This window comes from Equus quagga, chromosome 2 (genome assembly GCF_021613505.1).
Source record: "Equus quagga isolate Etosha38 chromosome 2, UCLA_HA_Equagga_1.0, whole genome shotgun sequence".
NCBI classification, from domain to species: Eukaryota; Metazoa; Chordata; class Mammalia; order Perissodactyla; family Equidae; genus Equus; species Equus quagga.
Genome location: NC_060268.1, coordinates 123,078,667 through 123,092,108, shown reverse-complemented (window position 1 = coordinate 123,092,108; position 13,442 = coordinate 123,078,667). Strand labels below are relative to the sequence as shown.

General features: G+C 35.0%; 1 protein-coding gene across 3 annotated transcripts in view; it reads left to right on the top strand.

Moving 5' to 3' along the window:
* ADK (adenosine kinase) overlaps positions 1 to 13,442 on the top strand; it is a 536,863-nt gene that overhangs the window by 442,918 nt on the left and 80,503 nt on the right. For all 3 annotated transcript variants that reach the window (XM_046652329.1, XM_046652331.1, XM_046652330.1), the window contains 2 exons: positions 2,489 to 2,524; positions 11,264 to 11,378. In XM_046652329.1, the coding sequence (XP_046508285.1) occupies positions 2,489 to 2,524; positions 11,264 to 11,378 (151 nt within the window). The remainder of the gene's footprint in view (positions 1 to 2,488; positions 2,525 to 11,263; positions 11,379 to 13,442) is intronic.

The following is a 13,442-nucleotide window of genomic DNA, read 5'->3' as shown; positions in this document are numbered from 1 at the left end:
GTCATACAGATTCTTCATATTAACTTTATCTTATAGTCCTCGAGGGTTCCTTCATGTCTCTGATGAAGTTCCATGTGAATAAGTTGTTCTAGCCGAGCTTTTCAGTTGTCTTTTTCGTATAAGAGTTCGCTTGGTTAATTGTTGGGTTGGACAGCTTGGAAAAATACTGCATTGATGTCTTTTGATCCTTATCTTTTTCCTTGACATCCACGTCAGCAAATATTATTGACTATATGGTGTACAAAATTCTACTGTAAGTAAATTGTCAAAGAGGCTAACCTTTCTTGCACCAATTGTCAAGATCATAATTCAGTTTTTTTAATCTACATCACTAAGGCTAACTCAATCAAGGTTATGCTTCTCTAGTGAACAGCCTAAGGAGTTGTACTTTCAGCTTATCACTTTTTATTAACTTCAGTGTTCAGCTGTAATCATCCATTTCAACCTTTTTAAACCCTCGAAATGGTTGTTTAAATCTACACATTATTAGTATTTTGGACCATAAGTGCATACATGCTGTATTTCCCAGTGTTTTCCTTAACATGTAGACAGTACCCAAATTTATGCTGAAGACATTGACCGTACTTTCTGCCTTACATGGTTTGGTGCAGCAGTCGTTTTAGTCGAGTTGGATCTGCTCACTACTCAGGCTCAAATCCCATCTTTCTATTAATATCTCTTGGCAAAGATAATTTTGGAGGAATGTGAGTTAAGATTTAGAGGCTCTTGACAGTTCTCTGCACTTTTTTCCATTTTCAAGAGGGAAGTGGAGTTGAAAAGTACTATTTCCTCCGTTTTCTGTATCAGTCCTAAAATTAAAGTATATGCGCAAAGCAAAGAGTAAAGAAAGACAAAGGATTTGGTTACATAGGTGTGTTTTTGTCATTTGATAACCTGTTATAAGGGCATTAGATTATATAACAATGTTCATCAGATTGTGCCCTTAAGATATTTAATATCTAGAAAAATGTGTATTAAAATGTTTAACTATATTTCTTTAATGTTTAACTTTTGTTACCTTGTCATCTTATGTCAAAGGGAAATAGGGAGGTTTTTTTGGACTATTTGTTATAATAATTTTCAAACAGACAAAATGTAGAAATACTCAATACATCTAGATTTAATAGTTAACATTTTGCCATTTTTGCTTCACTTTATTTTTTTTAAGGTATTCTAAAGTAGGCTACATACATCATGCTGTTTTATTCCTAAGTACTTCAGGATAAACCTCTACAAATTAAGGACATTTTCCATATCAAATTGATAATTCCTCATATTATCTAATTCCTGTTTCATATTCAAATTTCTCCAATTGTCCCAAAAATGTCTTTTATAGCTAGTTTGTTCAAAACTGCATCAGGTAAGGTCTCTACATTGCTCTTGGTCATTTTTCCCCTCCTCACTTTATCATGACATTGATTGATTGAAGACACCAAGCTACTTGTCCTGTAGAATATACTTTTTTTTTTTTAAGATTTTATTTTTCCTTTTTCTCCCCAAAGCCCCCAGTACATAGTTGTGTATTTTCAGTTGTGGGTCCTTCTAGTTGTGGCATGTGGGATGCCACCTCAGCATGGCTTGATGAGCCCTGTCATGTCCGATCACAGGATTCGAACCAGCGAAACCCTGGGCCGCCAAAATGGAATGTGAGGACTTGACCACTCAGCCACAGGGCCGGCCCCTGTCCTGAAGAATATTCTTACAGATTTGTCCATTTGCTTTCTCAGTGTATCATTTAACTTGTTCTGCTATCCTCTGTATTTCCTGTAGACTATAAGTTTTGAATTAAAGTTTTGATTAATTCATGTTAAAAATTTTTGGTCAGAAAACTTTAGAGGTAATGCTGTGTACTTTGTACTACATTATAACAGAAGGCACAATATTTGGTGATCCCACTATTAATGATAATAAGTGGTAGGATTGATCACTGGGTTAAGATGATGACAGCTTGAGCCTTCCATTATTAAGCATATAATCTGTAATATTTTGATTCCATGAAATACCCAGTTCCCCATGATCCTTTCACATAATGAATTTAACATCGATTGATGATCCTTGCTCGAATAAATTTCATCAGGGATTGCAAAATGGTGATTTTTCTGAATCTTTACATTTATTAACAGACAGAAGAGCTTTCTGAAAGATAGTGTTTTAATTAAAAACATAAGCACCAGCGTGTTCTTCAGGTTTCAAATGATTATCTGTCTTTGCTGGGGTCAAAACACCTGAACTCACTGACAGCTACAGTAAAAACATGCACTACATCTTCTTTATTCTAACTTGTGAAGTGTGTTGACATTATGCTGCCTTTTTTTTTATGCCAAGGAAAAAGAAAGCTTTTTTGGTGTAAGAATAAAAATTGAACTATGTGGGTATATTGAGATAATTGTGTAAAAAGAAGGCTGTTTGAATCAGAGTTTCAAAATGGATTATTTCTTCATTACCTAGCACTTCATAATTAACTGTTCTTTTTTTTTTTTAATTTCAGGAAGCTGCCACTTTTGCTAGAGAGCAAGGCTTTGAGGTGAGTTAACCCGCAATTGCACACTAAACAGATCCTAAAGGTTTTTTCTAGCTGATAATGAAGTTCTTTTGGACAGTGATTGATGTGCTATTATACTCTCAGAGCCTCGCAGCGGTTGCCATGGAAACTTGGCAGTCGTCATGGTTTCTTTGTTCTGCCAGCACAGTGTTATGACGCACTCTGCTAGGTCTGCACCCAACATCGCCTACAGATGTTATTTATTGAATTTTGAAAAGCCTCTTGGGAAGCCAAGAGGTTGGGCACGGTTTCAAGCTGCCTCTGCAGATATGGGGCCTGTCAGTTTGTTCAGTTAAAAAGCTACCTCATTAGCTGCATTACATTTCATAAAGATTCACTGCAAAAGCAGTGGTGGAGCAAGACTAAATAGTGAACTATAATGTCGTTTAAATAATTTCAACCCCACTACATGTAGATTATCATTATGCAAATTAATTTCCAAAAGGTTGTACTTAACAGTTGTTAGGAACTGATTAATTTAAATTCTGCTCATATAAACTTCCTGTTTGAATCTTTTTTTTCCTTCTCCTTTTTTTTTTGGATAGCATAAAACATATAAATTTTTTTAAACTAAATATCGATAAATGGCTTTAATTTCCAGGTCCGGACTCCGTTTTCCTGGTAAAAGTATTATCCTGTCAAGATTCAAAACTCCATGTGGTTGTTGTTGGCAAAATTAGCATAACAGACAAGACCATGTTTTTATCTATATAATATCCATCTTCTAGTCAATTGTTAGAAAATGCTGACTTTAATCTGACCCCAGGATAAATGACAAAGAATTAACTCAGTTTAGAAATTTTATGACTATCATATTTATGGAGCCAGAATTATGCAGAATGCTGTGTTCTGTATGGCAAGTTGGAATGTCGCATGGTTGTAATTTTAAAAATTTAAGATGACTAGAGCTGGAATATGGACACTCTCTCCTTATTTGCATATTCAGTATTGTATGCCAGATAGAGAAGCTGTAAGCACTGATTGGATCTATTAGTAAGCTCACTTTGAACTCTTTAGAGAAAGGTGCTGAATGAATTTGTGATGGAACTATTATTTAAATATATGAAAGGCAGATTCATTATCAAGCAACAAAGTACTGTAATACATGTGCATGTTACCCATGTCGTAAGACTTGACAACCAGACACAGAGCTTCCTTTTCTTGGGGGAAGACAGTGAGCATGTGGTTTAAGTATTCTACTTTACTGTCAAGATCCTATGGAAAAACTATATCAGGATAGAAAACTTTGCCTTATAATACTCAACTGTTAGGTACTGTGATAATTTCTTGGGTGCTTGCTTTTTATGTTTTACCATATTCTTGTGAATATAAGGTTGAATCAATGTGGAAGAAGGAGTAAAGATTTCCAAGTATTTTTTTAATCAAATTTAAGTTTCACTTTGTAATTTCCCAAACTGGCAATTGATATACAGGACTAGATGTAACCAGAGGAATATTCAATTTAAAAGTCAAGTGTTTTGATCATGAGAATATAAGTAGATGTTTTCTGTCATGTTTTAAACTTTCATTGATGTTAAATTTTAATATTAACAATTGATATTCTCTGTTGTTACATCAAAATTCTCCACAGATAAAAGCTTGTAAAACATAAATTTGTGCCCTGTTTTCTGTGCTAACATAAAAAATGTATTTTGGTTCTAGAAAATAACCAGTTTTGTAGATGCTTAGAAATATAACAGGTTGCATAACAAATGATTATGATTCTGTAGTGCCTAGATAATAATTTTTTTAAATAGTTTATTAAACCTGACTACTTCATACTTCTATTGCCCCCTTGAACTACTTGCTTTGAATATGCCTGGTTTAAATTCAGTCTTAGCAACAAACTGCTTTTTCTATTTTCTACCAACCAGCACCATATTAACCCTTCCATTAGTTCTTACTTAATGATTCTAGAATTATTTCTTTTAACCATAAATTTGCCATAATTGATTACAGCATATAAGCAAAGTGATGACGATTATAGTAGGAGTATACCTTATTACCTCCTGACATAGCAAAACTGCTCTTTTGGTGATGTTGACGGTGATATGTTAGATGAATAAAGCACACAGTGTCTTGATGTGTCCCTTGATCTGTTCCCTAAAATATTACAAGCACTGCAGAATATATAAGAGCCTTGAGTAGAATAACCTCAAGTAAGTATTGTTAATAAAATATGATCCATGTGTGGAATGCTATCTAGAGAAATTCAGTGATTTTCAAATGCCATTAAAGTTTCCTTAGTCAATTAGACATAGGTATGAAACTTGGTATTTTTAAAGAGTCAAACAAGAATAAATCAGTTTATCTTAACAGTTTAATGTGTATGAAAATGTGTCAGTGCTCTCAAGCCTAGCGTGACAGACTAGACAAAATCTGCATTTTATCCCTCCCAACTTTAATTTTACCTCTAAATTTTGGGCATGAATGAGAGGAGAGAAAAGAAAAGATAAAAAGAAAGGTGAGCATTTTTTTCTTCCCACCATGTCTGCCTTCCTACACTCACTTTCTATTATAAATCCCCATCAGTTCCCAAAACCACTGAGTATTGCCACTAGTGATCTGTCTGCTAACAGACAATCCAAATGCCTCTAAAAATAACCAGTGTTTATTCATCAGGAAATATCCTCAGTGGCATTGTTTATGATATTCTGGTTAGCTTCTCTGCAAAATTTTAGATAATCTTTCTTTTAAAAAAAATCTTTAATCTTTAAAATGAATTGGGCAATTTTGAGTAAGAAGAGGCAGCTTAGGAGGGCACTGGAGAATGAGATAAAAACTGGAGCTGGGCAGAGCACAAAGCAGAATAGAGAGGATTTTTTTATATATATAGGTGATGGAAAATTGCATAGTGCCTGATTTAAATGACAGACCTGCTAAGAATTTAAAATGACAATTCTTGGGGTAAAAAGTTTCATGAGGCCTTTTATTATTCTGGAAAATCAGTTCAGACTGCAATGTGTTTTTAAATCTGTCTTATCTTGAGCTGAGCCGATAAAAGTTTTGTATTTTTAGAACCTGAATAAAAATAAGATTCTTAAAAGCGTGTTTCATTAAGAAGGCTTTTAAAAGCTGTATTGAAAGTTGATTTAAATAAAGTGAAGAAAATACCTCCAAAACCTAAAAATGAATATTATTTGTATTTTCATTCTCTGTGCAATAGAGTATGTGCCTAATGATAAAGAGGATTCATACCTTCCTTATTGGGTAATTTATTCAGTTTTACTCTAAGCAACAAATTTTAATTTTCTTACTTTAGATCCCTAAGATATAAAACTTATGACTATAGAGGAAATAAAGTAATCCGTTTCCCTTTTCCAACTTTCCCCACAGCCCATGACTCTACCTAGAGGATCCCAGACTTGTATTCTTTCTCTGACCAATGACAACTCTATCATCTTAAACCACTGAGAGAGTAAAGCATTGAATTGTGCTATCCAATACAGCACCCACTAGCCACATGTGGCTATTTAAGTAAAATTTAAAATTCATTTCCTCAGCGTCACTAGGCACATTTCAAGTGCACTATAGCCAATGTACCTACCATTTTGGACAGTGCAGATATAAAACATACACATCATCACAGAAAGTTCCATTGATCAGCACTGGATAGAAAGTCCACAGAGAGTGTTCAGGAGGTATTGATTCCCAAAGAATTCTCCAAGATTGTTGTAAAGTTCCTGTGTTCCTCACAAATATAAAGAATGCAGTATGATTACCCAGAGTTTCTGGAAATAAACATTAAGTTAGGTCTTGCTGGCTAAGAGAGTGCAATGCTGCTTTGCTAGGTGACTGAGTACCAAAAGAAGACAGTTTCAGAACAGTTAGATTAAGGGAAAAAAAATACAATATTCTTCTAATTCTCTTCATTTTATCATTTATTCAACAAATCTTTACTGAACACTGACTATGTGCCTAACACTTTGATAGACCCTGAAGACAAGACGGAAATGACCAGAGAGTGTACTGTGAAAGAGAACGCAGGAGGAGTTGCTATTTTAGATACAATAGTCAGGGAATGACTCTCTGAGGAAGTACAACTTGAAAAATATGAATATCTAGCCATGGCAGAAAAAAAGCAAAACAAACAGGGAAACAAATTTCAAACAGAAGGAGCAAGAGTATAAAGGCCCTCAAATAAGGAGCAAAAAAAAAAAAAAAAACAAGAAAGAGCATAATTACTGTATACTTCAGGAACTGGCGGAAGGCCAGTGTGACTGGAGTCACATTGAATGAGTGAAGTGGAGTGAGTGAAGAGGAGTGTAGTATGAGTTAAGACTGGAGACTGACACATCATATGAACACCTTAATTATTACAGAAGTTTCTAGTTGGAAAACAAAATATGCTATGGTTAAGTGAGGCAATGTGTGGGAACACCACAATTGGCATTCTACAGGTGTAGGTAGATTGTGACAGTATTGTTTAACATTTATATCACCAGGTTGTTAAAAACGGAATGAAGAGACTATATTCTTTAATTGGGAAGACAATGCTAAATTTAAGGTATTTTATCACCAATGACAATAAAAGCATACTTTTACCTTTATAAAATGCTTCACATTTTATAAAACCTTTTCTAACATATCATTAATACATTTAATATTCACACAAACCTTCGAGGGCAGGTAGGGCATGTATTACCATATTAGTTCAAGAGATTTTAAAAAAAGCTACATGATTTGTTCAAGGTCACATAGCTAATATATAATGGAGCCAGAACCAGAGCTCAGCTCTCTAAGTCTGGTATTCTTTACTATATAAACTACACTTCTTTCTCACATTCTAACATGTTGGAGGAGAAGATTAGATTTCCAGATGACCTTGGAAAATGAGAAATATCTTGAAATTCAAATATTGAAATTCACTAGGGTAAAATACAAGCCAGAATAATTAAGAAAAAATAGCAAGCTTGAATACAAGATTGTCAATGACTTGTGAATGTGGCAGAAAAATGATTTGAGATGAACATGCTTTAGTTGTGTGATAACAACGACAGAAAGCACATTGCCAGAATTTGTAGAATCAGTGCAATTTGTGGATAGCATGGAGCAGTGGTTAAGAGTGTAATCCTTGGAGTTAGACTTTGTGGGTGCCAGTCTTGGCTCCACTTACTGTATTAATGACCTTAGGAAGTCACTTAACTTTTCTGTGACTCAGTTTCTTCATCTATAAAAACGGAATGTAGTAATAACACCTACTGCCTAGAAAAGTTAAGATTTAATGAGCTATATACATGAGTATATACATATACTTCAGAGCTATATGCAGGCTCACAGCTAAATTGTATGAGCTTTCTTCTACTTCTCCTCCCTCTTTTACTCTTTCACCTCCATTATTAGATGCCATAATTGAATTCTCTACACTCAAAACTCTTGAGGCCCTTTCTAGAGATTTTGGGGCACCCTCAGCATATGACTGATTTGGAGAGTATTACACTCATTAGAGGAAAGAAATTAATATTTATTAAATACTTAGCATGTTCTAAATGTTACATTAAATTCTTGCACTTACGTTATCCTTTTTCATCCTCACAACTATTTATAACTTGTTATTTTGAAATAATTTTAGGCTTAGGAAATTTGCAAAACTAGTGCAGAGAGTTCCCAGATACCCTTCAGTCAGTTTTCCCTAATGTTAACATCTTAATTAACCAAGGTATAATCATTAAAACCAGGAAATTGCCATTAGTACAATACCAATAACTGAACTACATATTTTATTCTGATTTCCCCAGTTTTTCCTCTAATTTCCTTTTTCTGTTCCAGAATCTAATCCAGGATCACACTTTGCATTTATTTGTTATATCTCCTTAGTTTCTTCCTATCTGTTACAGTTTCTCATTCTTTCCTTGTTGTTGGTGGTTGATACTTTGAGGAGTACTTGTTAGTCATTTTGTAGAATGTCCCTCAGTTTGAGTTTGTCTAATATTTTCTCATAATTAAGTTGAGGTTATGCATTTTTGATGGAAATACCAGAGAAAGGATGTGCCCTTCTCATTGCATCATATCAGGGATGTATATGATTTCCCAATATCTTATTCTTGATAATGTTGCCCTCGGTCACTGGGTTAAGGTGGTGTTTGCCAGTTTATCCTCTGTAAAGTTACTATTTTCCCACTATAGTTAATAAATATCTTGGGGGTAATATTTTAGGACTGTGCAAATATCCTGTTTTGTCCACTAATTTTAGCATCACTAAATTTGATCACTGGGGTAAAGTGATGTCTGTCAACTTTCTCCACTGTAACATTACTATTTTTCCTTTTATAGCAAATAAGTATCTTAGAGGGAGATACCTTGATACTCCCTACATCTTTTAACATAAATATCATTTTCTTAGTTTTGTAGATGAGGAAATGGATCCTCAGAGAGGTTTATTTACCTGCTCAACATCACACAAATAGTAAATCCAGGTATATCATACTCTAAAGTTCCCTGTAATTTCACCATTCTGTTAAGATATGTTAACCCAAGTATACGGAAGAAGAATCTACCATGTGGGTGGGAGGAATACAGAGCTAGAAATCTGTAGCATTGGGAAGACAAAATTGAGGTTTTCACACGAGTTTTTATACTAGATGGAGATCAGCTATTGAGAGCAAAGCAGTGGCTGCACAAGGCATAGTGAGAAATTTAGATTTGGTGCTCACTGACGGTGATCCCACAGGGACAAAGAGGTTTTATATGAGCTGTAGATATGATACAAATAGAATAAAGCTTAACTTTTCTGTAAAAATTTATGTTTTATATTTGGAAAGTTTATTTCACCCTTTTTCAGTTACCGTTTTTATAAGATTTAATTTGAGACATAAGTAAGATTTCTTTGATTAGGTTACCAAAACTCACATAAAAAAATATCTTCTCACAGGGTTGGTTGAAGACAACAGTGGAATGTCATTCTTAATATATTCTTTATACCACCTTGAAGAAAGACCTCTATTTTAAAAACATCCAGCACATGCATAAGATTCTGCTCCCAAGATGATAAAGTGAATCTGTTTCTGGAGTTTGCCTCTTATCTTTATTAAATATGAACTGTACTCAATCATAAGCAAAAATCCTACTGTCGTAAAATATATGTGTGGTAGGGAGATTGGGAGAATATGTGAGTCATTTTAATTAAATGTATACATTTATTTAAGACAGTGAAGACATTGTTATTATATGGCATTTTTTTGGTCCTTTCAGCTGTTACTAGTGATTTCTAATAGTCTTGCCAGCAAAACCTAGGGAATTTCTTTTCTCATCTTATCAGAGTTCAGGCTTAGTTCTCTTCTACAATAAGCAGTCAAAAGTAAAATAGTCAGCATGTTTGAAAGGTCAACAGCATTGTCCTACCAGAAGTGTCTTTTCAGAAAGAACAGTCCTCTGGAATCATCATGTTAAGTGTAGTAGAAGCTTAACTTCATATAGCATCTGGAATTTAAGTATTTAGTGAACAAACAACATATAAATATTTCACTAAAGATTGTCATACCTTTTAAAATGTCATGGTTTCTGATGTTGTTTGTGACCAGAATGATTTGTCTGCCTCCCTTACTTAAATTTTTCGGTCCTGTATATCCTTTTTTTTTTTTTTGGTGAGAAACATTGGCCCCGAACTAACATCTGTTGCCAATCCTCCTCTTTTTGCTTGAGGAAGATTGTCACTAAGCTATCATCTGTGCCAATCTTCCTGTATTTTATGTGAGATGCCACCACAGCAGAGTTTGACAAGCAGTGCTAGGTCCATGCTCAGGATCTGAACCTGTGAACCCTGGGCTGCCAAAGTGTAGCACACAAACTTCACCACTACACCACTGGGCCGGCCCCCTGTATGTCCTAATTAACATCTTTTATGCCACTCAGATATATTTCTCTCTCCATAACTGTTTGAAACTTTGCACAGTGATACAGTAAACTACCAACAAAGCTGAAACCATGGACAATTTTAGAGGCCCACTGAATTCAGACATGGATTTTTAAATTATCTAAAGTTGTTGAAAACATGATTCTAAAAGTCCTGCCTGTGGCTTATGGGTTAGATCTTAAGTTTCAACATTTATGATGTAAAACTTCACGGCCTATGCTATATGAAAAATAGCATCAGGGTTTCTAGATTAATTTGTAATTTTTTAAGCTTTGTCTTTTTTAAAGAAAATTAAGTCTGTAGGAAATGGCTGGCATCTTTCTCTCATTTTAGTTCTTTGAAAAATTGGGCATTATAGCAACCATGTTATTTCCACAGCATAATTATGCTCTGCAGACCTCTAAAATAATTCAACATTCCTCTTTTTACAAATCTCTCTTTAATTGGAAACTTGCAAATTAACTGGGTATTTGCTGATATTAAGGAATTATTGTGAATTTTTAAAAATATGATAACAGTTATGTGGTTATGTTTAAGTCTTTACCTTTCAGAGATACATACTAAACATTTACAAATGACATGATATAGTATCTGGGATTTGCTTCAGAATAATATGAAAGGCAGATGGATGAAGGTATAGATGAAATAAGATTCATCATAAATTTAAAATTGTTGCAGCCCAATGGTGGGTTTTCCTTGGAGGTTTGTACTATTCTGTTTACTTTTGTATGTGGTAAAATTTTTTAAATAACTTTTAATAGATATTCAGGTCTCTCTTATTTTGAACATGAGAAGCTTAATCCTTAATCTAATAAAGTTTGGCTTTATTGTACTGGTTATGAGAATTTTTTCCTCCTTTTCATTAATAGACTGAAGACATTAAAGAGATAGCCAGAAAGACACAGGCTCTGCCAAAGGTGAACTCGAAGAGGCAGCGAATCGTGATTTTCACCCAAGGGAGAGATGACACCATAATGGCTACAGGTACATGTAGAAACTGTGAGAAACCCAGTTTTATGGAGATTAATCATTCATAACAAAATTCTATATTCTTTCTATTATAATTTATTCAAAACAATGTAACATTTTTTTCTCTTTTTTACTACCTTGACACATTTTGCTCCCTCCACATACCCCCTCAGCCCTGCCTCTGGCAACAACCAAGCTGTTCCCTGTATCAATGAGTTTGAGGTTTTTTTTAGATTCCACATATAAGTGAGATCATCCAGTATTTGCCTTTCTCCATCTGACTTATTTCACTTAGCCTAATGCCCTCAGAGTCCATCCATGTTGTTGCAAATGGCAGGATTTCCTTCTTTTTGATGGCTGATTAATATTCCATTGTATATATATTCACCATGTTTTCTTTATCTTTTTATTCGTCAGTGGACTCTTAGGTTGTTTCCATGCCTTTGCTATTGTAAATAATGCTGCAGTGAACATGGTGGTGCAGGTATCTTTTCGAGTTAGTGTTTTTGTTTCCTTTGGATAAATACCCAGACATGGAATTGCTGGATCATGTGGTAGTTCTATTTTTAATCTTTCAAGGAACCTCCATACTGCTTTCCGTAGTGGCTGCAGCAATATACATTCCCACTAGTAGTGCACAAGAGTTCCCTTTTCTCCATATCCTCACCAACACTTATTACTTGTCTTTTTGACAATAGCTGTTCTAACAGGTATGAGGTGACATCTCATTGTGGTTTTGATTTGCATTTCCCTGATGATTAGTGATGTTTAGCATCTTTTCATGTGCCTGTTGGCCATTTGTGTGTCTTCTTTGGAAAAATGTCTATTCAGATCCTCAGCCCATTTTTTAATTGGATTGTTATTTTTACTGTTGAGTTATATGAGTTAAGTCTTTTGGATATTAACCCCTTATCAGATATATGATTTGCAAAATTTTTTCCCCATCCCATAGGTTGCCTTTTCATTTTGCTGATGGTTTCCTTTGCTGTACGGAAGTTTTTCTAGTTTGATGTACCACACATTTACTTTTGCTTTTGTGGCCTTTGCTTTTGGTGTCAGATTCAAAAAATCGTCACCAAGATCAATGTCAAGGAACTTACCCCTACGTTTTCTTCTAAGAGCTTTATGGTTTCAGGTCTTACATTCAAATCTTTCGTCCACTTTAAGATGATTTTTGTTTGTTTTGTAAGATAGCAGTCCAGTTTCATTCTTTGCATGTCGCTGTCCAGTGTTCCCAATGCCATTTATTGAAGAGACTGTCTTTTCCCCATTGTATATTTTTGGGTCCTGTGTTATAAATTTTTTTTTTTTTTAAGGATTGGCACCTGGGCTAACAACTGTTGCCAACCTTTTTTTTTTTTTTTCTGCTTTATCTCCCCAAACCCTCCCTGTACACAGTTGTATATCTTAGTCGCAGGTCCTTCTAGTTGTGGGATGTGGGACGCCGCCTCAACATGGCCTGACAAGCGGTGCCATGTCCGCGCCCAGGATCCAATCCCTGGGCCGCCGCAGCGGAGCTCGTGAACTTAACCACTGAGCCACAGAGCCGGCTCCCTGTGTTATAAATTAATTGACCATATATGCTTTGGTTTATTGCTGGGCTCTCTATTTTATTCCATTTATCTATATGTGTGTAGTGTTTTTATGCCAGTATCCTGCTGTTTTGATTACTATATTTCTGTAATATAGTTTGAAATCAGGAAATGTGATGCCTCCAGCTTGGTTCTTCTTTCTCAAGATTGCTTTGGCTATTTGGGGGCGTTATTGGTTCCATATAAATTTTAGGATTGTTTGTTCCATTTCTGTGAAAATGTACTTTTATAGTTTTGTTTTGTTTTTTTTTGTGAGGAAGGTTGGCCCTGAGCTAGCACCTGTTGCCAATCTTCCTCTTTTTGCTTGAGGAAGATTGTCACTGGGCTAACATCAATGCCAGTCTTCCTCTATTTTATGTGGGATGCCACCACAGCATGGTTTGACAAGTGGTGCATAAGCTCTGTGCCTGGGATTTGAACCTGGGAACCCCTGTCCACCGAAGCAGAGCACACAAATTTAAACCACTATGCCACCAAGCCAGCCCTC